The sequence below is a fragment of the Phacochoerus africanus genome, chromosome 2 (assembly GCF_016906955.1).
Source record: "Phacochoerus africanus isolate WHEZ1 chromosome 2, ROS_Pafr_v1, whole genome shotgun sequence".
NCBI lineage: Eukaryota > Metazoa > Chordata > Mammalia > Artiodactyla > Suidae > Phacochoerus > Phacochoerus africanus.
This window is the reverse complement of record NC_062545.1, coordinates 74,969,727-74,996,462: the sequence shown is the minus strand read 5'-3', so window position 1 is coordinate 74,996,462 and position 26,736 is coordinate 74,969,727. Positions and strand designations below refer to the sequence as shown.

The window sequence follows — 26,736 nt, the reverse complement described above, 5'->3', positions numbered from 1 at the left end:
ATGTGAGAACCAAAAAATATGGGTACCTAACCAGAAAATTCATATTAGATGCCCTAAGAATTAGTGCAGACACTTGTGAAGGAATGTATTCCTAGTAGTTTGACCATCATTCTTTCTACACACAAAAATCTTAAGTCTTCATTGCGTAGTTCATTTACCGAACTGACAAGTGCTTGAGTTCCAGACTTGTTGAGTCAGGATTTTAAGGCTAAAGCTTCATTATTTAATAGAGAATAAGAAGAAAAAGTCAATTACTTAGAAAACCACGTATATATTTTCATCTTACATCTCTTATAGTGGAAAGTACACGTATACTCATTTTTCCATAATACCTAACAAGAAATGCTTATTTCTTTTAAAACACTACAACTACTCACTAACGTCAGTACCTGAAAAACTTTCAATATTTGTTAATACTGAAAGAAATGTTCATGTTTGTTACCACTTCTTAAGAATGAAGGAGACCTGACTTCCTGTTTCTGTTGTTAATCTGCATCATGTTAGAAAGAAGGAATGGGCAGGGGCTCCAGGAAGGTGTGATGACTCTGAATTCGGTTTAGGAGCTGCTGTGCCACTGGTTTGAATTCTGTTTCCCAATGGAGTTTGTGATAGTGTTTTAGGTCTTGATCAAAACTCCCATCCAGGGCTAATTCTTCATCTGTATCAGAAAAATTAAAATTACAGCAATTATTTGGAAATGCAATCCTACTGAATAAAGTTTAATTCTTGATGGCATGAGTTAAACTCATCCTGGGTCATCTCTAATTCCAACAAGGCTTTTTATGAAGAGTGGTTCTTTAATTCTCTTCTGTCCTTAACCATATATATATACTTTTTTTTTTTTTTGGTCTTTTTAGGGCTGCACCCTTGGCATATGGAAGTTCCCAGGCTAGGGGTTGAATCAGAGCTGTAGCCACTGGCTTATGCCACAGCCACAGCCACATAGGATCCGAGCCGTGTCTGTGACCTACAGCACAGCTCATGGCAACGCCGGATCCTAAATCCACTGAGTGAGGCCAGGAATCGAACCACTGTCCTCATGGATGCTAGTTGGGTTCATTAACCACTGAGCCACGACAGAATCCCTATTCTTAACAAAAATTTTTAAATAAGTATATGTGAGTCTCTTAATTTAAAAAAAGATGATAATCTTAAAAAAAAAAAAATTCTAGATTGAATTGAGCTCTTATTTCAATTTATCCCTAGTATTTACATGTAAGCCTACATACGAAAGTCGGATCCCAATTTCTCAGAATAAACAAAGTGTTAATAGATTATCTGCACATTGGAAAAAATTAAGTCAGTGGTCAACAGATATAAAAGGAGTCAGAAATCATTTGGGAAGGTCACACAGTTGAATCTGACACTGCCAATCTGACTGGAAATCAATTCTGCTCATCTGAAAGCAGCCTGGACATACTTCTTTGAAAAGACAACCCCCCACCCCTACGCTCCCACTGATAAAAGTGTCAAAGTGAGAGACTGAGAATCCCAAGGAGTATCAGAGTCCCAAGTGAGGCTGTGGACAATGCAGAAAAGCACTTGTAAAAAAATTCAAAGTTACAAACTTAATTTCCTTTTTTTTTTTCTTTTTGGCTGCACCCGTAGCATGTATCAAACCTGCACCACAGCAGTGACCCAAGCCACAGCAGTGGCAATGCTGGCTCCCTAACTGCTATGCAACCAGAGAATTCCTTAATTTACTTCTTAATCCAAAGGCACTCTGAATTCTGTGACTATCATAGGTATTTCCAACCCAAGTAGGAAGACAAATGGCCGTGGAGGTTTCTGCAGCAACCTGCCACTGCATTTTTCTTTGTTTACATTGGACTCCATGTGAAGGACTTCAGGAAAATGTACGGGCCTGCCAGTTCCAAGATGGGTTCTGCCACTTCCTAGGTCTGCGGCTGAGGCAGACTTAGTGGTAACCACTAAGTTCTAAAGTGACCACAAATATTGCTACTTACACAATCTGCAAACTTTTTTCCTAAGGCCAATTAGAGTCCTATCATAAAATGCTTCATGTGTGTTTACATCAAGTTTTCTACCCTGAATATTTTCATACACTCTGTGTACTTTGGCACTCTTAGTGTCACCACCCAGAAGAAGATAAGTCTGGAATCCCAGTTTGTACCTTCCTTCCCCTCCTCTCCTCCAGCCAAGTGGACAGCTATGCAGCTCTGAGATAAGTTCTGGGCAGACACAAACACTTCAGCAAGCCTCTCCATGGAGACCCCTGAAAGCAAATCTGGCTCTCCCCACCCATTTGATAACCAGGCTTTGAGAGGAGGAGAAAGAATAAAGAGGGTGTTCCACGCCTTCATAGTCTGTCTTGGGCTCCTGCTGAACAAGAGGAGTCTGTGAGACTCTGAGTGCTTTTGGATTTCTAGATCTTCTTTTGGCTCATTCGTCTATATTTTCTGGTTAAAAATGAATTCTCTTAAAAGAATGTATGTGTATGTGTGTGTGTGTATATATATATATATGTGACTAGGTCACTTTGCTGTACAGCAGAAAATGACAACATTGGAAATCAACTATAATAAAAATTAAAAAAAAAAAAAAGAATTCTCTTGTTTCAAGCAGCTTGGGGCTGAGGGCCGCCCAGGCACCCTACACTCCCTTCTTCTGTCCAGGGCTTTGGTTGAACTTGGTGGTTTTAGCAAATGTCTATTTTGGTGTTTTTTGAGTTTTTAGGGGGTGTTTTTTTGGTTTTTTTTGTTTTTTTTTTTCATTTTTGGCTGCCCCACAGCATATGGAGTTCCGAGGTCAAGGATCAGATCTGAGCCACAGTCACAACCTAAACTGCAGCTATGGCAACACCAGATCCCCAACCCACTGGGCTGGGCCAGGGAGCGAACCTGCCACCCAGCACTCCCAAAACACTGCTGATCCTGTTGCACCACAGTGGGAACTCCTTCAGTTTTTAATCTAACATCAAGACTTAACTTTTCTTCAGGCTCAACATATAATTAGTTAATCTATGCTCAGATCCTATCAATTGTAAATTGGGTTAGACAAGATAATGAAAGTGGCCAAATACCTACAGGTAGGAGAAAAGCAGTCTCAAGTGTCAAAGCAAATATAGCAAATGTACAAAATCGGTCAGAGTAATCTAGGTATTAAATTTTGGAACTTAAAAAAAACAAAAACAAAAAAACGGAGTTCCTGTCGTGGTGCAGCGGAACCAAATCCAACTAGGAGCTATGCGGTTGCGGGTTCAATCCCTAGCCTCGCTCAGTGGGTTAAGGAGCTGGTGTTGCCATGAGCTGTTGTGTAGGTTGCAGACTTGGCTCGGATCCCGAGTTACTGTGGCTCTGGCGCAGGCCGGCAGCAACAGCTCCAATTGGACCCCTAGCCTGGGAACCTCCATATGCCGTGGATGTGGCCCTAAAAAGCAAAATAAATAAATAAACAAATAAATTTTGGAACTTGTACTGCAAAGAATGGCAGAGGATAATCCAAGAGAAAGCTAGATCTATGATTTTCAAACTTTTTTACTGTGACCTAAGGAAAACATATAACATGATGAGTACACACACACTCTTACATATTTACATATAAATAACAAACATTTCACAATAGAATGCTTATTTTTACATGTTACATATTGATATTCTCTTTCTTTGCTATTCATTTTTTTTAAAGATGCTGGCCACAGCATCTTTAAAAAAAAACTGATTTAGATAACCAGTCATTCTCAAGCTTTCTTTGTGCACAACACACTTCCAAATATGAAAATATTAGATAAGGTATAGAAGGATTAAAGACTTGGAGTTCCTGTTGTGGCTCAGTGGAAATGAGCCCATTTAATATCCATGAGGATGCAGGTTCACTCCCTGGCTCTGCTCAGTGGGTTAAAGGAGCCAGTGCTGCCTTGAGCTGTGGTGTAGGTCACAGATGTGGCTCAGATCTGGTGTTGCTGTGGCCGTGATACAGGCTGGCAGCTGCAGTTCCAATTCAACCCCTAGCCTGGGAACTTCCATATGCAGCACGAGTGCCCCCCAACCCCCCCAAAAAAAAGAAAGGAAAAAAAAAGAAAAATTAAAGACTCAAATTTGTCAGTGACCATTACAACACAATCTCTATTTGATCCTGCAGCATCTGTAAAAGCTTCCCCTACTCACTGCACCATTGCCTAGCTTGCTGTTCAGCACCAGGTAGCTCCTGAGGATTTGATTACTGTTGTGACTATGATACAGCACAGTCCTTACATGTTCCAGAAGCACCTGATGGCTCCTTGCCATGGGCTTAAACACTGGGCCCCACTCTACCCCTTGTCATATAACCCAGGTGTGAAGCTGCACTTACCTAAGGTGAACACAAAACAACTTAGTGTCTTTTATGTTCACAATAATCAACTGCACACCCTGATCACCAGTTGCCAGCAACCCCGAGAGAAGCTCATGGTCGACTAGTGTGCCAGGGCACAACCAACACTTAGGAACGTCAAATTAAACAGATTGCTAATGAGCTTCTAAGCGGTGGCTGCATTACATTAGTAAGTTTTAAACAACATTCTTTTAAAGCCACTTTCCAAAAAGACCGTCAACATCCCAACATCCCAACCACACTGAGGACCATTATTCTTTTTATTTTCCAGTTTCCCACTACTAAATCCACTGGCCTGGAATTATTTCAAAAAACAGTGCTCACTCTGCAACGCAGGACTTTTGTGATTTGATAGTGACTCCTGTTTTCAGAATGGCTTTTTTTTTTTTTTTTTTTTTGCTATCTTTGTAAAAGAATCCAAATCCAAGTATACTCTCACTCACATATCCATTTCACCTGCTGCCATTCAGCTGGTCAGACACAGTTACAACCCTGCCCAAAGTAAGGGTCTGAGGCCCACACCATGAAAAGAGGAGCCAGGAAGCAGCCTGTCCTCACAGTTCATAAGGAGCAGCTTGTGATCATGTGAGAAATTTATGACACACTGTGCTGGTGACCTGGCTCCTTGATGGACATGCTTTTGTCATCCATGCCTCAGTCCCCTTGCATGGTGGGGTGGGAGTAAGGGTGTAATGGAATGTAAGAAAAACACAGGGCCTACATGGTTCCTTTCTGATCAACAGTCTTGGCTTTACTACAGAATGATCTTAGGCAAGTGATTTAACCCTTCTAGGCCTACCTAACTCATCTGTCACCTGCTGATGACAGATGGTGAGGACAGAATGAACATACTTTTATGTATGTTCTCCCCACCCCCCCTTTTAGGTCCACATCTGTGGCATATGGAAGTTCCTGGGTTAGGGGTAGAATCAGAGCTGCAGCTGCTGGCCTGTGCCCCAGCCACAACCACGCTAAATCCCTAACCCACTGAGCGAGGCCAGGGATCAAACCCGCAACCTCATGGATACTAGTCGGGTTCTTAACCCACTGAGGCACAACAGGAACTCCTGCATGTGCTTTTAAAAGTCTGGAGCACTATTAAAACAGTGGTACCACTATTGTCAGTTCATCCACAAGCATCTATCAAGAACTTAACTTTGCACAAGGCAATATCCTCTCCCTAAAGTTGGAGTAGGGAAATAAAAGTTACAAAATAATAATATGGAACAAGTTACTTATCTTGTGATTAACTGCTGTAGAAGTAGTACAGGTTTCCTACCAGCATGGGCTTGTAAGAACCAGATGGGCAGCATCTGGCGGGACAGGTGAGGGATACACACAAGCAAAGGTGAAAGCTTAGGGAAGCACCAGGGAAGGCTGAGGGAGGGGAGTGGCAGGAACAGGCCTCTGTGGTCAAGTGCCCCCAAGCGTGCCGCCAGGTATGCTGCCCCTTCTGGGAAGCTGCCCTTTCTAAGGCGCCATGGGCCCCGCCCCGCCCCCCCATTTTGTTATATGTGGTCACCTGCCCCAAAGTTAGGTGCCAAATGGCGTCACGACCAGCCTGGGGTGGAGGCTGTTGCTGTTGAAGGCTGGAAAGCCCTGCACCTCAGGAGAGCGTCTCATGCAACCAATCACATCTTATCCCCCCTTGGGAGACAGACAGAAAGTTGTGTCAACATCAGAGAAGACGCAGAGTCCCACTAACTGAGGGCACCCAAAAGCCGGAACCACGCAGGAGCCTGGAGGGAACGCAGGGGAGATAGGACTTTTTCCAGAAGAGCAGAGACAGAGGAGGGCTGGGTTTCCAGCGGGGTGGGGCACCGGGCCGCTTGGGAATTCCGGTTCCTCCTGGAATGACCTCGGGGGTCCTGAGTACCTGTCCTGCGGGCTCTGGGCAGTGCGTTTGTCGCCCGGCTCCCTCCTTTCCTGGGCATCCTTCCCTTCAACTCCTTCGTTAACCCAGGCAGAGGCTGTCGGTGCTGGCGGAACAGCAGACTCACCTGGGCAATGTCAAAGATGCCGCGAATTGGCCTAAGCCAGCGCGCATGCGCCAGAATTCCTGGACAGGGGCCCCGGGACAAGGGTGGCCTTTTAATTCCACAGCGGATGCCGCTGTTCTGCCACAGTCAGGAGAACTGAATTAAGGCAAGCGGAGCACCTTCTGCTCGGGGCAACCTGAGAGAGCGTCACGTCCACAGAGCAGACGATGAACCTAAATGATTTAAAATCAGCCTTCCTTCCCCCTACTCTTACACACAATTTTATTTACCTGGGAAAAAAAGAATCAAACCTGGCACACTTGATTCTTTCAAATAGCTTCTGGGCTCCTGTTACAATACTTAGAATCTACCCACCACCCGCACAAGCGCGGTTTGAGGACGTGCTGTGGGGGTGGGGGTGGGGGGAATCTGCCTCAGGTGTTTTGCGCCCCTCTGTGCATTTAGCATCAGCAACTCTGCCAAATGGACCTAAACCACCCCCATTTTAGAGAGGAGAAAATACACATTCAGAGGGGTTAACCCAAGGTTTTAACCCTCCTTGTATGTGATAAAGTGAGGATGTAACTCAGAACTCCGACCACAGCCTCTGGTCTTCCCGTAAGCTCTCAGGACGCCTGTTTGATCTTCCTGACGCCCTGCAGCAGGGCGGGAGGTCATGTCCCCTTTTACAGACAGGTTCTGAGGGATTCTCCTGTCGAATCACACCACCCCCACCTGAAAGAGCCAAGAATGGAACCCACAGCCTCTGAGTCACAGTGAGCCGCTCCACACCACCTCGCTGATCCAACACGGTGCTGGGCAAAGGTAGGGAGGCTCGCCTCCACTTTGGAAGAGGGATTATTTAAACACTCATTTACTGACCCCAATCGTTGTTGTGAGGCCTGAGGCAGGATGAAAAAACTTATCCTGAAAATAGAAACTTTAAATGTGAGACACAATTACCTTCCCTCTGTTTGTGTCAGGGATTTCCCACTTTACAAGGGAGGACCTCACTGGGATGTCAAATAGTTTCACAGACCCTCCCCCACCTAATTGAGACAGCTAATTAAAATTCATGACAAGCATGAATTGATTCAGAGTAGATTATAGTCATGTTTTCTCAATTACAACAATGTCTATAAACTTTTTAAGCAACAGCAGTACATTTATGCTGAGATCTATTTACACAGTCTGTAGAAAGTGCAAAAACAGGTGGGAAAAGCCACAGAAGAAATCTTGATGTCATCCAATGAGTTCAAAGTCCTTGTGGTCCCCACTGTAAATAACATTCAGCCTCTTCCACACATCTCTGAATTATAATCATCTTTAACACGTTCTTGTTACTTATGTAACTGAGCAGGGCCCTGTGTTGCTCCTGGACACAAAAGCCTTTCTTTTTCCTTTTTTCCCTTTTTGTGTGTGTGTGTGTGTGTGTGTGTGTGTGTGCTTTTTAGGGCCACACCTGCGGCATATGGAGGTTCCCAGGCTAGGGGTCGAATTGGAGCTGCAGTCGCTGTCCTCTGCCACAGCCACATGGGAGCCAAGCTGCACCTGCGACCTACACCATAGCTCACGGCAATGCCAGATCCTTAACGCACTGAGCAAGGCCAGGGATAGAGCCTGCTCCTCATGGATGCTAGTCAGGTTCATTAACCACTGCGCTACAACGGGAACTCCCACAAAAGCCTTTCTGTGTCCTCATTTCTTGTTTTTAGGAAATGGTCCTTGTGCAGCCTCCATGACCTTCCCTGAGCTCCAAAGGACAGGTTCAGACAGTTGCTGATCAGGGAAGGAAGGGGATGCAAAGACAAGGGGGGGAACAGTCAAGAAACAACAGTACCTCCTTGGGACAGGATTCTGGTTCCCTCTCAAGGGATACACATAATGATGTAGTTAAGTTTATTCCTTATGCTTCTTTAAGAAATGAGTACCTTTAGGAGTTCCTGTTGTGGCACCATGGAAACAAATCTGACTAGGAACCATGAGGTTGCGGGTTCGATCCCTAGCCTCACTCAGTGGGTTAAGGATCCAGCATTGCCATGAGTTGTGGTGTAGGTTGCAGATGTGCCTCAGATCCTGTGTTGTTGTGGCTGTAGTGTAGCTATAGCTCTGATTTGACCCCTAGCCTGGGGACCTCCATATGTTATGGGTGTGGCCCTAAAAACCAAAAAAAAAAAAAAGAGAGAGAGAGAGAAATGAATACTTTAAAACTGAACAGCTTAGAGTCCTTCCTTATCTTTCTCCCTAGCTTAATTGCACCCTGAATGCAATCACCCATAAGCTAAATATTAGGCACACTGAGCACAATTGCCCGTGGATTAAGGATTATTAGCACATGATGTTTTTCAGGAACTTTCCTAGTTTGTTTTAATCTCTGATCAGTATGTCTTTTTCCTAAATACTGTTATTCTAGGCAATAACCCGGAAGACCACCATCATAATCATGCCAAGATCTCCTGAAGTCAGCTTTGATTCCCCCAAAGAAAGAAGAATGCATGTCAGCCCCAATCCTGATTCCTATCTGAAAACCTGTTTTTCTCCTTTTTACATAAAACTCCCCACAATTCTTCCCAATGGGGGGCCCGGTCTTTTAGGCATTAGTCTTCTGTGGCCTCCTTTGTCTGGCAAAGCAATAAAAGCTATCTTTTTCTCCTTCACCCAAAACTCTGGCTCCGTGTTTCTATTCAGCACCGGTGGATAGAGGCTGAGTTTCGGCAACACTTGCAGAAAATTTAGCCACCCAAACGCCTACCAAACTTTATCTCTGTACAGGTCACAGAAAAAAAAAATCTCATTCTGATAAAATTCACACTGTCACAGTCAGCAGTCTTACCTAAAAATGATGACAGCAGAGCTAAAAGTGTGTTGGTGGCTTCATCTCCAAAACAGGACGAAGCATTGGTGATATTTTCACTGAAGTTCCACAAAGTTTTGCACACCAGGCAGGCCAGCTGCCAGTCAGTAGGACCAACATCCCTTAAACAATCCACTAACCTAAGTTAGTAAAAGTCAAATTGAGAAGTTATTAGGTGAGAATCTCTTTAATTTTTACATTTTTAACATGACGATTAACTTTCTGTGATGTTTGATGGGCATTATATATACTTCAGTGTTAAAAAGAATTTCCTATCTACAAATTTAAGTAGCCACAAAGTAGCAATAACCTACTTTTGAATTATTTTAAGCATGCAGTGGAATCCAAATCCCTCTTTAGCCCTAGCTAGGGGCTTGCAAATGCTGAAACAGCTCTGCCCCAGAGAAATTAGGAGAGGGGCCCAAGCTCCCTGGAAAACTAGATCCTCTGAATCTTGACAGAGTCAGGAGTCCATTCCTTCAAACTTACTTTTGAATGCCACCTCCTTCTTTTAGGATGGCACGCTTGTCTTTATCCACAGTGAGATTTAGGAGAACACCACAGGCAGAAAAGCAAATATCCTGGTGCTTAGCGTCCAGCAGTGCGATCATGAACTTGTGAACTGTGACGGCAGAGAACAAAGGCAGACCCATAAAGCTCAGGGGCCCCAGCTGTATTTCATTTCACAGATGGCAACGGGGAAATGGGGAGCAGCTTGCAAAACTGGAAACTCTGCTGGTGGACTCAGTCTACTCTGGGTAAGCTTTGCCTACTGCCCAGCAATGCTTCACCAACATCTACCTCTTCCAGAACTGCTCCCCGTCCCCAGGCCATCTGTCCCCATATTGCTGTATCTGACACAGGCCTCGGCTCCCTCCCCGAGGCAGTGGTAGAGCCCGCCCATGGCAAGGAGGGAGCCAGAAATTTCCAATCACACAGGTGACATTCATCTCCAACTTCCGGTTGTTCTCAAGGGCCTTTTGGAATCTCTAGTAGCAATTTTCCTTAAAAAATGCAACCCTGGGAGTTCCCATTGTGGCTCAGTGGTAACAAACCTGACTAGTATCCATGAGGATGTGGGTTTGATCCCTGGCCTCGCTCAGTGGGTCAAGAACCCAACGTAGTTTCTGTGGGAATTAGGGTTCAATCTCTGGCCTCCCTCAGTAGGTTAAGGATCCAGCATGGCTGAAAGCTGCGGTAGGTCGCAGATGCAGCTTGAATCTGGTGTTGCTGTGGCTGTGGTGTAGGCGGCAGCTGCAGCTTTGATTTGACCCCTAGCCTGGGAACTTCCACATGCCACATGATGATAAAAAAATGAGTTTATATTAAAAAAAAAAAAAGGAGTTTCCATTGTGGCTAAGTGCTAATAAACCCAACTAGTATCCATGAGGACACAGCTTTGATCCCTGGCCTCACTCAGTGGGTTAAGGATCCGGCATTGCCATGAGCTGTGGTGTAGGCTGCAGATGTGGCTCGGATCCTGCATTGCTATGGCTGTGGCTGCAGGTCCAATTCAAACCCCTAGCCTGGGAACTTCCATATAACAAGGGTGCGGCCCTAAAAAGCAAAAATAAGTAAATAAATAAATAAAAATAAAAAGATACATAAAAACACAGCCCTGGGGTGAAGGGGCGAGTAGGCTCCAGGAGAGATCTTCCAGGAAGTCCTCCAGGGCCACAGCTTGTAGGAGAAGACGTGCTCAGATCGCTGGAAACCAGCCTGGGGTTAGGGAGGACTTCTACGACAGGCTCCCCGCCTTCCCTTAGTCCTAGAAATGGAAGTGTTTGTCCTGTTGTCTCAACCTCCCAGCTCCCCAGCAGGGGCCAGGCAAAGGGTTGGCGGGGAATGGGTAAGCTGTGTGCTCCCGTTCTACTCCGGGCACACCTGAGAGATGCCCTCCCACACTGTGCAGTCCTGGGCCCTACTGAGCTTGGCAAAGGCTGCATCACGTGTGTGTATTTATGAGTCTAAAGAATGTACACCAAGATGTTATTATCTATCTCTGGGTAGTAGTGAGGTTTTTTTCATCTGTATTATCTCAATTTTCTAGTACAAACATGGATAAATAGGTATTTTTAGTGGTTGTTTTTACATGAAATATCTGAGACACAGAGTATGTTTAGTATACGCTCTCATGTACCTGCTACCCAGTTCAAGAAATAAAACACTACAGATCCGATATTGCATTTTGGGGGCACCCATTCCAAAGTAACTTTGTCTTCAATGGGGAGTTTATCATTTCCAAATACATTTATACCTTATTCCATTATCACATGACCATATTGCATAAACAACCCTCAAGATGATTTTTGCATGTTTTAAAACTACCTTAATGACATTATTCCACATTCATGCTCCTATTACTAGCTTTGCGCCCCTATGTGTTTGAGGCTGACGCAGGTTGATACATGAACTTCCTTTATTTCAATTGCTGTAGAAGTTTGGTTGCATGAATCTACCATAATATACTTATCCTCTTGCCTGCTGATGGATACCTAGGTTGTTTCCATTTTTTGCTATTACCTGCAGTGCTGTAATAGACATTCCAGTACATGAAGGAGAATGTCTCTTGAGTCCACTCTCATGGACAGAAATGATGAGTACAGATGGCTTGTTTCCCTTAAACACACACACACACACATGCAGGCGCACACGTGCACGCCTGCCCCCAGGCCACCTCAGAACTCAGACCACTCACGAGGGAACGGGAATGCTGAGAACACAGCCTAGATCTGTCTTGGCATCCTGAGCTGAGAGCCTTGCGGATGGACGGAACAGAATGTAAAGCACCACTTGTCCCAAAGCAGAAACAAGTATCATGTTGTCATGACCCCAGCTGCGAAATCGCTCAGCTGTTTACTGGCAAGATGCGCCTGTTTAGGAATGTGAGTGTCATTAACGCACCGTTTTTCTGCACAATGAAATCGCAGATGTCACGGTCCTGGGAGAGATTTCCAAAAACGCGCACAGCCTCCAGGATCCCATCCATGTTGTTACTCACAAGGAGCTTGATAAGCACTGGGTTTGGTGAGCAGAGAAATAAAATGAGTGAGGTTGAGTTTTCATTTGAAGGCTGTTAGAAACCAAGATCCTGCTAAATAGTGATAACCTGAAAAATTTTAATGATAAGAAGATTCAAACTATAAGGGACTTGGGCAAGAACTGAGAAACCAACTTGTCCCCATATTCAACTTTCTTGGAGTTAAATCGGGCTCTTAGATATTTGTACCAGATATCAGAAAATGTTAATGCCTCCAGTTCTGTGTTCAGTCAGTAAAGGCAAAGCCTTAAACGAATATGCATCTCTCCAAACCCAACTCTAAGCCTTACATTCAGCAATATATAGCTTTTTGTCTTGAATTACAGAATTCTTCACTTGGTAGTAAGATAAGTTGTTGATCGTTGCCATGGTATTGATCACCAGCTCCTCACACTCATCAATCGATTTGTATTCTGAAATAAAGGGAGGATAAGGGTGTCAAAGAGTCATTGCGGGGCAGACACCACAACATCCTAACTGCAGCAACAGCAGGGGCAGGGACTCAGTATTGTCCTGGGCAAGGTCTGGCAAGGGCGCTGTTGGTCCTTGCCGTTTGCTTCATGTCCCAGGACTCTTCCTGCAGGGAAACGCACCGTCCTGGCCAGGGTTTGGAACACTCTATGCTCAAATCCCTCCAGCCAGGGGTCCGGAAAAGTTGGGCTGATCGAGGCCCTGTGTACAAAGATGCCAACACCAGTGAGCAGAGCTGGCTCTAACCCCCTCTTGGTCGGCCCTGACCCAGAGCTCTGCCAGGGCCTCTGCTGCAGGAGTCTGCTACCCCCCCACACACCCCGCCTCCCAACAGAATGGCCCTTGGGCTCTAATTCATCTGTAATGCCTAGCAACGGCGCCTTCCAAACACAGAGTCAGATGGCCGCTCACCTCCTCTACTACCACCTAGTCCATCTCTCACGTCCTCACTGGCTTCTCTTCTTCCACCTTTGAGTCCATCCTCAGTGTGATGATCCTTTACCAGATAATGCCCTTCATCCCACAGGCCCGAAGGGGCCACCCCAGTCCTCTGCCTTCTCTAGCCCCCAAACCCGCAGTGCCAACCACACCAGTCTTCTTGCCCTTTTTTAACATGGCAGCTTGAGAACATTTGCAACGCTAGTCTCCGGGCCTGGAATATTCCTTGGTCCAGTTATCCTGGCTCACTCCTCACGTATTCAGGCTGCTGCTTAGCTGTCACCTCATGGGACATACTTTCCTTCGCCCGCCCATTACAAAGTAGCAATGGTATTTTCTTCCCCCTGCCCCACTGTAATCAGCCCCTTAGCATGTGGCCCCCTGACTTGTTACGTGCTTATTGTCTGTCTTTCAGCTCCATGAGGACAAGGGACTTCATTTTTTGTTGTTCTTGTTGTTGCTGTCGTTTTGGGCCACACCTGCAGCATATGGAAGTTTCCAGGCTAGGGGTCAAATTAGAGCTGCAGTTGTGAGCCTACACCACAGACACAGCAACGCCGGATCCTTAATCCACTGAGCGAGGCCAGGGATCAAACCCGCGTCCTCATGGATACTAGTTGGGTTCGTTACTACTGAGCCACAACGGGAACTCTGACTAGTCTGTTTTATTCATCACTACATTCCCAGCACCTAGAACACTATCTGGCACATGGTGCTCAATAAATAGTTGCTCACAGCAAGAATGAGTGAACAAACGAATGAATGAACCCTTGAGCTGAGCACACAAGCCCCTTAGTGGTTTTGACCCTACCTTCCACTCAGCTGCCAGACCCACAGATGCAGCCTGGATTCTGCGTTGCTGTGGCTGTGGTGTAGGCTGATAGCTGCAGCTCTGATTCGATCCCTAGCCTGGGAACTTCCATATGCCTCAGGGGCAACCCTAAAAAGAAAGAAAAAAAGCGACCCTGTTCCTCAGTCTGACCTCACCCCGAACCGTGGTTCCTGAGTCTATCTCCTCTCATTTTGGCAAGGGCTTGGCTCCCACTGGTACCAATCATGTATGATATCACTGGTCTGATGGGGGGGCCTGGTGGCAGAATGTTTGAACAACTCCTCCAGTGACTCTAGAAGTGCTGCTACCAGAGTTCCTGTTGTGGTGCAGCGGAAACGAATCTGACTACGATCCATGAGGACGCAGGTTCGATCCCTGGTCTCGCTCAGTGGGTTAAGGATCTGCCATTGACGTGAGCTGTGGTGTAGGTCGCAGGCGTGGCTCAGATCCAGCGTTGCTGTGGCTGTGGTGTAGGCCGGCAGCTGCAGTTCCAATTCGACCCCTAGCTTGGGAGCCTCCATATGCCGTGGGTGAGGCCCTAAAAAATAGTAAAATTTTAAAAAGGTTATTATAAAATATTGGCTCTATTTTCTGTGCTGTACAACATATCCTTGTTGCTTATCTATTTCACACACAGTAATTTTTACCTCTTAATCCCCTACCCATATCTCGCTCCTCCCTGCTCCACCCTCTCCACTGGTAACCACTAGTTAGTTCTCTGTGAGTCTATTTCTGTTTTGTTGTTTTCGTTTATTTTTCAGATTCCACATATAAGTGAATTCATGCAGTAGGTGTCTTTCTCTGATTTATTTCACTTTTTTATATGAGTAAAGAAGTGTCTTTTACCTCTTGTTTGAAACCCAAGCTCCTCAGGGATAAGAGGGAGGCTATGAGCTGAGGAGGAAGGCTGTGCCAGCCCTTACATTCTCTGATTTAATTCTCTCTCCCTTTGGCCTTCTTTTCATCAAAGAGAATAACCTTTTTCATAGCTTACTCTATTCACAGGGAAATTCAGTCATTTGCTACGCTATAGAAAACACACTCTGGCCCTTCAGCCAGTGGTCCCTCGGCCCACAGCAGCCAGCACGGGGCCTTACCTGGTAGGCACTCAAAATTACTTGGAGAAAGAAAGAATAAATGAAGCCCTAATTGCCTGTTTTTTGTGTGTATGGGTTTTTTTTTTTTTTTTTTTTTAATACATGGAAAGGGAATAAAGACTGAATTATCTTGGACTGTGGTATGGCTTTTACAAGGAAATATCCTAGTGGCCTCAGGTTTCTAGGATATCTGTAAAAGGATCCCAGGTGTTTTTGAGGGAGACAAGGTTAAAAAAAATGGGGGGGGACACGGGACCCCCAAAGTATCTCTGCTTGCTTGGCTGCGACACTGGAGATGGAATTCCAATCTCCTACCTGCTGGCTGTGTGACCTTGTTCAAGTCATTTAACCTTCTTGGGCCTTAGTTTCCTTGTCTGCAGTGTGGGATGATAAAATTGAGCCTACCTTACAGAGTTGTTGCAAAGTTCACATGCATTAACATTTGTAAGGGGCTTCTGTGAGTGCATGGTACATTGTGGGTGCTAAATAAATGTCTGTTAAATGAACAGATAAGGCATCCAGAATGGTGGCTCATGGGGAACAGCTCACGTGAATGTCTATCACTTAGCAGAGAGGAAGTCTCAGCCCTGGTTCCCTCCACCCCTTAACTGATGAGGACGCATCCTGGGCTGTGTCTAGGGATCTGTTTTTTTCCCTTGCCTTGGTGGGAGAATTCATTAGCTTGCCCAGAAAAAGAAGGGTAGCTCTTACAGGTCACCACCCCCCCATTAGGACCTCATGTCTGGGCAGTAGTAGTAGCGCCTGGCATCTGGGGCCAGAGGGGAGCCACTCACAGCTACTAAGATGCCTCTTGAGAACAGTACCAAGCACTTTACCTGCGTTGAACGCCACAAAAGTTAATGATGAATAATGCTTTACATGCACTTACGAGCATTTAAACCCGCAAGAGTTAATACTCTAAAGGTGCCTCTGTCTTGGTCAGCTAAAGCTGCCACAACAAAATGCCATCAACTGGGTGGCTTAAACCCAGTTTAAGGAAATTATTTAAAAGCTCTGGAGGCTGAAAGTCCGGGACCAGGGAGCTGGCATGGCTGTGCTCTGGTGGGGGCTCTTCCTGGCTTGCAGATGGCTGCCTTCTCTCTGCGTCCTCATCTAAACCCACTTCTTTCCCAAGGGCTCCATCTCCAAATACTGTCACACTGAGGGTCAGTGCTTCAACACGTGAATTTGGGGGATACAATTCAGCCTAGAGCAGCTTCCTCATTTCCCATTTTCTCATCCCAGAGGAGACCACTGCGGCTTAGGGAAGCTAAAATACTTTGCCTTTCTTCACAGAGCAGACATCTGAATCCAGGTCTGTCTGACTCTACCATCCTGTTCTTCCCATAGCATCTTGCTGAGTGCCCATTAGAGCTAGTTGGGGCAATAATTTGCCTCCAAAGAGCATGGGAGTGCCACAGCCCTCTGTAGCTGACTCATGGATGTAAGAGAGTCTGGAATTTGGAGTGTCTGCTAAGGCAGCATATCTCTGAATCTGGGGATTTGCTGAGCAGGCTGCTGCTCATTAGAAGTATTTTTGATTTGAAAAGCCCCTCTGCAATGAGACTGGTGTCTGGAGGGGAGTCCTGGGGTACAAGCAACTCCTCTGTGAGGGGAGCAGGGCTGGGGAGAGGTGGGAGACAGTGTCCCAAGAGATGCCTTCCCACAGCCTGGCAGAGGGTGCAGTGCAGCAAGGGTGGGGGCTGGGAGGGGTCCTCATCGCTGAGGACTAAGGGCAGCAGCCACCTCACCGTGGGTCAGTGGGTCAGTGGACTCAGCCAGGCCAGTGGGTGAGTGGGGGGGCCTTTCTACAGGTAGAGTCGAGCCCAGCAGTGGCCGAGGCCTGCCTTCCACTGTCAGTACCTGGCCTGGCAGAGGGAGATAGAAACTCTGAAGTCCAGCTCCCCTCTCCTGATCTCTGCACTGGTGCAAAAACCAGGTGGGAACCAGCAGAGACCAGCTGAGGGGGGCTGCATCCGGCCCAGAATATTCAACTTTGCAGCCGAGCTGCTGAGGGTGGAGGCAGATGATCCTCTGTCAGGGTGACTTTACAGCGCTAAAGCTTTTCATGGGGTGCAAATCGATCGGGGGCTAGAACAGACAAAAGATCCTCCTGGTGGCCCAAACAACTGCCCAGCAGGCCGTGGGAGCCAAAGAAGGCTTTCTTCACTTGCGTTTAATTAACCTCAGGGGGCACTGAGTCTAATACGCGGAGACTGGAGCATCTTTGGTGAGACCTCTGACCACATCAGGACTGACCTGGGAGCTTTACTGTTTCACACCTCAACTTGATCAATCACAACTTCTGAGGAGACAGTGATGAACCTGTGTCTTTCATAAGCTTCCTGCATGATTCTTAGGCATAAAAATGTCTGTGAAGTACCAGATTTGAGTTTCATTGGCCGCTTTAGAGCAAAAGAAAGTAGGCTATTCCCAAGTGCCAGTAACCTCAAGGGTGCGCTGGAGAGACCTCACAGGACCACCACTCCCAGTGATCAAGGCAGAGCATCCAGCCTCCCAGAGGACTTCGTGATGGAGGCCCTGAGCCTCCGCCAGGCAGGCCTCCTTGGTTAGCCCTTTGGGCTCTGGCCAAAGCAGCTTCTCAGCCTCTTTCTTTGCCTCCAAAGCCTCACTTTCTTCGAAATGAAACACAAATTACTCATTGGGCCCTGAGTTCATAGGTGGAAGTGTAATTTTTTTTTGTCCTTTTTTTTTTTTTTTGCTATTTCTTGGGCTGCTCCCGCGGCATATGGAGATTCCCAGGCTAGGGGTCTAATCAGAGCTGTAGCCACCAGCCTACACCAGAGCCACAGCAATGCGGGATCTGAGCTGCGTCTGCAACCTACACCATAGCTCACGGCAACGCCGGATCGTTAACCCATCGAGCAAGGACAGGGACCGAACCCGCAACCTCATGGTTCCTAGTCAGATTCGTTAACCACTGCGCCACGATAGGAACTCCTGGAAGTGTAATTTCTAAGACCATAAAAATATATACAAGGCCAGAAATTTTCTCACTTCATATGTGACTATTAATAACTGCAAGAAAATGCATCGCGTAGAGCTTGATTTCTTGACTATCCACAGTGATGTGTCTCCAGCCCTGGGGTCAGAGATCAGGTCCTTGGGCTCCATCCAGGAAGCTACAGTCAGGTGAAGGAATTAGGCTGTCCACTGATGAGAGCTCACCTGGTGGGTTTTAGGACCCTGCCAGCTGCTCACTGGCCAGAGAGGCTGAAGGTGGTTCTCAGAGCATTGGGTCTCAATATTTCAGGGACAGAAGAGTCACCTGCGGGCAGGGGAGGGGTTGAAATGAGTATTTCAGGACCCTAAACCCATCTTGGAGGTAGAGCCTGCTTTTGGGTACCACCAGGTATTTTAATGAGCCCCAACAGCTGATTCAGAGGCAGTTGGAGCCCTGGCTTCTCTGTGGAGAAGGACGGATCCTTCAGCTGCAGGAGGCTCATCAGAAGCCGGGGAGATGTTATAGTCCACATGCTGAAAGAGCAGAGGTTGCCAGAGAAACTGAATTTCTGGGGCAGCTAGATGCCCACGCACACCGATGGTTTAATAGGCCGTCAACAGCCCTGGAAGAGCATTGCAGACTAAGGGTGTAGGTTTTTGAGTTATCATGTAGGAGTGATACATCCTGGGGACAGCCCTCAGCAGAATTTGAGTCCTTCCTTAAGACCCGCAACATGTAGAGTGACCCTGCCGCTTACTAACGTTGTGACCTCTCAGAGTCACTTCACCTCACTGAACCTGTTTCCTCTGCTGTAAAATGACTAACAACCTACTCTCACGTGGCTGCTGTGAGGTAACAAATGTGAGTGTGCTTTTAAAACGGCACGGCCCCAGGGGTGATCGTTTGGTAATATATATACAAATATCGAATCAGTACTATCTGCAACTAACACAGTGTTGAAGGTCAACTGCACTTCGATACAAAATAAATAAAATAAAAACTACACAGCTCCGTACAACAGAAGGCAATGTCACTTACACCAGCTCTGTGGCTCTGTCCCCTCAGCTTCATGTTCTGTGTACAACCTGCTATCAGATTTGCCTCAGCTTCTTGTCTATACACCTGATATGCCTCCACTGTGTACCCGGAGATCCTTGAAAGCAGATACCAACCTACACTATTCTAAACACTGCAATGGACTTAGTGTTTGTTGGTTGCTGTTCCTCTCCACATTCACATGTTGAAGCCCCAACCCAACGTGAATCTATTTGGAGAGAGGACCTGTGAAGGGATACAAGTTAACTGAGGTCATAGGGTGGGGCCCTCGCTCCGCAGGGCTGGTGCCCTTATAAGATGAGGACAAGACACACGAGCTCACGCTCTCTTCACCACGTGAGGACACAGCAAGAAGGTGGCCATCGACAAGCCAGAAAGAGGGTCCCCACCCAGACAGAAACCCAGCCGGCACCTTGACCTCAGATTTCCAGCCTGCAGGCTATGTTGTTTAAGCCACCTGATCTGTGGTATTTTTTTATGGTAGCCTGAGCAGCCTGAGGTCAACGTCTCTGAACACACAGCATAGGACTTATTATGCAGTGAGGACTCAATAAATGAGCAAGCAAAGGGGCGAAGGGCAAAACTTATTCCCAGACATTTTCTTTTTTTTTTTTTTTTTTTTTTGTCCTTTTAGGGCTGCACTGGTGGCATGTGGAGGTTCCCAGGCTAAGGGTCTAATCGGAGCTACAGCTGCCAGCCTACACCACAGCCACAGCAACCCCAGATCCAAGCCACATCTGCGACCCACACCACAGCTCATGGCAATGCCAGATCCTTAACCCACTGAGCGAGGCCAGGGATCGAACCGTAACCTCATGGTTCCTAGTCAGACTCGTCTCCTCTGTACCACAAGAGGAATTCCTCCCCAGACATTTTTATCAGGCATTAAAGTTTCTTCTTCTACAACAACAGAACCTTTCAGAGTCTGGTAAGTAGCTCACCATGGGTGGCAGTTAATTTTCTTGCACACTGGTAGGCAGAGGCACCCGTGGGAAATGACAAGGCCTCAAGAGTGGAAGCAGGGGTGCTGTGAACTGTGTCTCTTCCGAGTCACAGGCTGAAGCCCTCATCCCCAGTGTGCCTGTACTGGAAATGCGGCTTTTAGGAGATAATTAGGGTTAGATGAGACACTAAGGGCAAGTCTTTATGGATGAGATTGGTGGCATTAGAAGAAGATGGAGGGAGAGGGAGTGAGCAGCTGTCCTTAAGCCAGGAAGAGAGGCCTCACAGAACCCACCACACCGGCACCCTCATCTCAAACATCCAGTCTCCAGAAGTGTGATAAAATAAGTTTCTGATACTTAAGTCACCCAGCCTGTGTTATTTTGACATGGTGTCCTAGACAGACTGGGACACATTCGGGGACCTAGCAGTGGGGATGCTGCTGCAACAAATACTGCAATGTACAGAGGCAGCTTTGGAACTGGGTAATGAGAGGAGGCCGGAGGGGTTGTGAGGTGCGTGCTAGAAACACGAGTGTGAAAGGTAACTCTGGCGAAGGCTCCAAGACAAGAGAGAGCTGGAAGGAAAGCTCCTATCTTCTTAGAGAACAGGGAAATAAGCAGGAATGCCATGTCGTTAGGAAGATGGACATGAAAGGCCACCTTGGCAGGGTCTCAGGCAAGGAGGAACAAGTAATGGGAAACTGCAGGAAAGGGGAGCCTCGTTAACACCTGACAAAGAACTTGGCTGCTGACTGAACTGTTTGTATTCTAGTGTTCTGGGGAAGGTCGAACTTGCGGGCAATGATACTGGATGTTGAGCCGAGATTTCCAAGCAAAGTGTTTGAGAGGCTTGGCTCCATGTGAGACGAGAGAGCCAAACTGAAGAATGAACTGAAGAATGAAGATGAATTGAGAGAATCAACTGTTGGGCAAAAGGAACTGGAACTTGAAGATGGGGAAAATTCTCAGCCCGTCCACGTGGCAAGACATAAGAAAACACGTCCTGGAAAGAACACTGAGGCGGTGGTGGGCCTATTTCTCAGTAAAGAGTTTATGGGATTAACCAGCAGAAACACTACGAGTTTGTACTGAAGGGGGTGGAGACAGGACCAAAGGAAGGCAGGCTGTCAGACTCCTTGGACTTGATAGGACAGAGCTATTTGGCTGTGAATATGCACAAGCAGAGGAGAGAATGATCTCAGCAGTGTTTGGGAGACCACCCCGGGCCACTGCCTGGGTTTCAACAGGCCAGATGGCCTTCACCCCTAAGCTTGGAGGGCTCCACTGCCCTGCAGAGCCCTGGTGGACTAAGTGACAGAGCTATGGGGGGCAGGGCCACTGTGTCAGGAAGGCAAAGCATCTGACCCAAGAGGATTATTCTCATGCCTTGAGATATGATGGAATTCATCTTACTAGATTTTGGACTTGCATGGGACTTGTCACATTTCCTTTTTTTCCTATTTCTCTCTTTTGGAATAGGAATGTCCACACTGTGGGCTCCCCCCCACCCCCGCCCCATTGTATTGTGGTTTTCACAGGTTCAAGCGGGGAAGACACTGTTCCTCAGGATGTACTGTATTTCAGGATTCACGGTATCTGATTAGATGACATGAAATGCGATTTTGGACTTTAGAGTTGATGCCAGAATGAGTTAAAACTTTGGGGGCTTCTGGGAATGGAATGCATGTATTTTGCATGTGAGAAGGGCACGGCTTTGGGGGGCATGAAGGGTAGACGACTATTGATTGAATTGTGTACAACCCCCCCTCGTCCCCCCCCCACCCCCCGCCCCCGAGATCTTCTGTTGAAGCCTTAAGCCTTGATGGGATTATTTTTTGGAGATAGGGCTTTTAGAAAGTAAAGTTAAATGAGATCCTAAGAGTGGAGCCCGTCTCTGATAGGACTGGTGATCCGAGAAGAGAAAGATCATTTTCCCGTCCCGCACATACAGAGGAAAAGCCACAGGAAGACCTAGTGAGAGCACAGCTCGCTTCCAGCCAAGAAAGAGAGCTCCCCTCAGAACAGAGTCAGCTAGCACTTTGGCCAGAGCCGTGAGAAATAAACTTGTGTTGTTTAAGCCACCCAGTCTGCAGTATTTTGTTACGGCCACTGACTGATATGGGGGGAAAAGATGGGGCCTGAAGGACTGGAGCTTATCATTATGGATAATGTAAAATGCTGAAAAAATAAAAAGATACATAAACTTTAATCTTGTGGACTGACCCAGGAAAAACTGGGGATTTTAAACTCTGCTAAGTTTGGCCAATTTTTGATAATTTGATTGATAGGCTTTTTTTTTTTAATTGTGATATAATTTATACACCATAAAATTCACCCTTTAAAATCGTGCCGTTCAGTGGGTTTTGGTAATAATTCGTATTACTATTTTTTCCCTGTTTTGCTTTTTCTTCTGCTTTTTGTAAAAATCTGGATTTCTGTCAAGGCAGTTCTGAACAGAAGAGGACTGAATTTTCCTTCACAGCTAAGAAGGCTCTGGAAAGCTAGCTAATGGGACTTCCAAAACCCTCAGGGCACCCAGCCCTAGTCCCTCTCGGGGCTATGGGGAGCGGCTGGCGCTGTGCTTCTTACCCAGCGTGGCGAGAAGGAGCCCCACGATGCGCGGCTGGGCAGCGATGGCCGGGCCCACGCCCGGATGAATGGCCAGGTTGGCGAACACGCGGGTCAGCTTGATGAGCACGTCCTCCGCCTGGGCCGGCCGCCTGGGCGCCTTGCTCCGCTCCTCTCCTTCCCCCATGGGCTTCCTGGAACGCAGATCCAGTTCGTGGAACGTATGGAATAGAGACAGCAGTGTTGGGATGCTCCCTTTCACTTTGGAAAACTGCTCCCGGGCCGGGTTATTTTTTGCTGTCAGGTTGCCGAGAATAAAAACGATGCGAACGATTAAATCCTGCAATAAATTAAAGATGAAGAGTTACAAGAGCAAAGGGCCTGGGACGCGGATGGTATTTAATTAATACAAGATTTAATGAATTGTAAGATGGCACACGCCCGGCTTTCACTGACTTGTTCAGCATTTGAGTCTCAAGATTGGTGCAAGGTGACAGAGGAGATTAAAAGCACTTGGCAACCATGAAAGAATACAAACTGATTAATGCTATTAGCAAGGTCTATTAACTTCAGATCCTTCATCTGAAATTCTGGCTGGAGTTTTTTTTTTTTTTTTTTTTCCTTCAGAGAACAATCAGTTGAGTGGGATGACAGCACTAACGACATGTTATATAAATCTAAGTCTTGACACTAACAAGTTTCTTGAGCATCCAAATCTTTTCCTAAAAGTTCACCTCCTACTGAAGAAGCACTGCATTTCTAAAAAAGAACTATCTGCCCCAGCGTGGCTAATAAGGTTGTGTTACAGAGACTTTCTCAGCCTGGGTACTACTGACCTTGAGGACTGAACAATTCTTTGGTTTTTTTGTTTGTTTGTTTTTGTTTTTTCTAGGGCCGCTCCCACTGGCATATGGAGGTTCCCAGGCTAGGGATCCAATCGGAGCTGTAGCTGCCGTCCTATGCCAGAGGCACAGCAATGCGGGATCCAAGCCGTATCTGTGACCTACACCACGGCTCACGGCAACACCGGATCCTTAACCGACTAAGCAAGGCCAGGGATCGAACCCTCAACCTCATGGTTCCTAGTTGGATTCGTTAACCACTGCACCACGACAGGAACTCTGAGAATTCTTTAACAGCATTCCTGATCTCTCTTACTACATACCAGGAGCACCTTCCTCAGATGCCACAACTGAAGCTGTTTCGACGTCCCCTGGGGGCAAAATCGCCTCCAGTTGAGAACCACTGTTACAAACTGTTCACCACTTTAAAGCCACACTTGTCTTTCATGACCTGGGTAGTGGTTACACAGGGGACACTTGTATAACTATTTGCTAAATGGTTCACATGTGTTTTGGGTACTTTTCTATACATAAGCCATGTTTCACAATAAATAAACATCTAAAAAACCTCAAGATGTGAACAGGGTACAAATGAACGAGAAACAGAAACAATTATGTCCTCAACTTGACAACAACAAGAGACAGGCATATGGGCTGTTAAAGGAACACTTACCGAGGGGGCTCCAACTGGCCCGCGTGCTAATACCCATTGTACAGGGGCTATGCTGTTTTACAAACAGGACAAGAAGCTGTCCTGTCACAGCCAGTGAGGGGTGGTGTCAGGATTTGAACCCAGGATTACCCAGACCTGGAGTCCTTCCTGCACCCCAGCCTCCCCCATGGGCTGTCATTTACTGGTCTCCTCCTTCTTGCTGAGCTGTAAGGAATTATCTCCTTTTAAATGCAAATATGTCACCAGGAGGGATTCCAACAAACCCCACTTTATCAGATCTGTAGTTAGCAGTAGCCTTAAGGAACTGGGACAGAGGGCAAAGGGCTGGGCTGGTTTTTCTCCAGGAGCCTGGTGCAGTTGGGACCTGGGGGGATAGGAGCAGCAGGGAGCAGCGTGTGTGGCCTTGAGAGAGTGCAGGAGCCAGGACAAAGGACAAGTACACTGGGATCCGCCTGGGTCTGCTCTGCCAATACCAACTTGTTCTTGCTTGTTCTTGAAAAAGCTTGCCCGGGCCCTGAGGAAGGAGCAGCCAGGCTTATGCAGCTGGGAATCCTTTGCCTGTGTTAGCAAAGGACAGACTCTAACACGATGGCAAGCACTGGTGCTGGCCCAGGAGAGAGGTCACAATGGCAAAGACAGCTGGGTGGCAGAGGTGCCACCAATCATAGCAGGTGGTCTGTCTGGGGAACCCCCTCCTGTCCCCCACCCAGAGAGGAATGTGACTCCTTGGATATATTTTGAATGCTGGGGTCTGGGGGACACATGCATCAACAAGGGTGAGGTGAGGTGCTCTGAAGAGCTTGGAATTGGAGAAGACAAGGCTAATGCATGGAGTGTCGGGGGGAAGAGCAAAGACTGAAAGGGCTAAGGAAGAAGCTAGACACCCAAGGGGATTATGAGTCCCAGCTAGAGAGCCAGGAGGCCTCATACTTCACTTAGCCTCTCTGTGCCTCGATTAAGTCTTCTGTGGAATGGGAGAACTACTGTGTTGCAAGATTAAACGAGACATAACAGATAAAGCACAAGTTGTGGTGAGCGATGGATGCTTTTGGAGCTGTCCTCAACTCTTTTCAAGTCCTAAAAATAAAATTTAGGAGCAATAAACTGTGAGAAAGACCCTGGTCTGAGAGGAGTTTAGAGGCGAAGACGTTCGGTGACATGGGGGCAGCGCAGAGGCGGGAGGGAGAGTCTGCAAACTCATGACAATGAATTTGAGTTCAACTTTGGAAAATGGATCAAAGTGGATACTGGAGGGGAGGTTAGGTGTCAGGGGGCAAAGGAGTGAGTCTTGAGAAGGAGTGCCTGGGACAGACCCCTTCCAGGGCCTGGGGCCACCTTCTTTGTGATCTCAGACAGTCCCCTAAAGAAGCTGAAGCCTAAGCACCAGGGTTCACGTGATACCAAATTACTTCAGAATGTAATTCCTGATGGTTCAGGCTCCTCCCCAGACTCTGGAAGGAAAGCACCCCTCCCCACCCCGGGCCATGCCCAGCAGCAAAACAGACCATTTTCCAAACAGGACAGAAGCTATTTCTGAGAATGAGGCTCCTTGAAGGAAAATGCCACCCTATTTTCTAAACTGAGGCTTTTCACGTGAACACTGATATATGATTTGCGATTAAAGACACTCCATGCTAGTGCTACCTTTGAAAATTACAACTACTCTTACTACTAACCGTAGTAGCAACAGCTAATATGCGATGTAAATACAGGGCGCACCAGGAGCTGCTCAACACCTAGGCACATACAGAAACGAATTCACTAACAACAACATGTAGTTCCTTAATCTAAACTAATTGTTTGCAAGCTCTACAATCCGACAGCCACCTCCCTCAAGCCCTGGACTGCAGTTATGGCCAACATTTTTGGACTTCACACTGTTCCCTGGACTGTGCACAAAATTTCCACAAAAGCATATTAACCAATACAAGGAAGACTGCTTTTTTTTTTTTTTTTTGTCTTTTTAGGACTGCACCCACAACATATGAAAGTTCCCAGGCTAGGCATCGAATCAGAGTTGCACAGCCATAGCAACTCCAGATCCACGCCACGTTGGCAACCTACACCACAGCTCACAGCAATGCCAGATCCTTAACCCACTGAGCGAGGACAGGGATCAAACCCGTGCCCTCATGGATACTAGTCGGGTTCGTTACCACTGAGCCACGATGGGAACTCCCCAATCAGAGCTTTTAAATGGCTTCTCAAAGAATACAATAGCTGTATTCGGTTAGATAAATCATTACCAGGAATAATCAATTTCCCTCCTAAAATGGCACAGCCATCTTCTGAAGGATGCTAGACTATTCTTTCCTCCATTCTTCCTCTTCCTAGCTCTGGGGCTTCACCTCCACCGCCAATGTTTGTTTTTCTGGCTGGTCCAACCCTGAAAGCTTCTCTGGTCCTGTACCACCTCCATCTCTGACTGTCGATTTGCTGAACGGACACCTGGCTGTGGGGAAAAGCAGGTTTCCTTAGAGGTCCCTACTCTTCGCAATTGAAATGACCTCTATCCACTGTCACACCCTGTCAAATCAGACGGAGTGCTGCTTTTCTTGTCTGAAAAATTCTCTCAGGCGCCCTCCACTTCTTCTTCAAATATCTCAATGGATCCGAACAGGGCACAGATTACTACACCTGATGGG

The 26,736-nt window shown here is 46.8% G+C and overlaps 1 protein-coding gene across 2 annotated transcripts in view; it reads right to left on the bottom strand.

Moving 5' to 3' along the window:
• Window positions 1-255: 255 nt before the first annotated feature.
• The window catches only part of ARMC2 (armadillo repeat containing 2), a 115,984-nt gene continuing 89,503 nt past the window's right edge, over window positions 256-26,736 (bottom strand). For both annotated transcript variants that reach the window (XM_047762274.1, XM_047762281.1), the window contains exons 14-19: window positions 22,598-22,916; window positions 12,496-12,618; window positions 12,070-12,183; window positions 9,655-9,787; window positions 9,145-9,305; window positions 256-658 (exon numbers count right to left, since the gene is read on the bottom strand). In XM_047762274.1, the coding sequence (XP_047618230.1) occupies window positions 501-658; window positions 9,145-9,305; window positions 9,655-9,787; window positions 12,070-12,183; window positions 12,496-12,618; window positions 22,598-22,916 (1,008 nt within the window). In that variant the 3' untranslated portion in view covers window positions 256-500. The remainder of the gene's footprint in view (window positions 659-9,144; window positions 9,306-9,654; window positions 9,788-12,069; window positions 12,184-12,495; window positions 12,619-22,597; window positions 22,917-26,736) is intronic.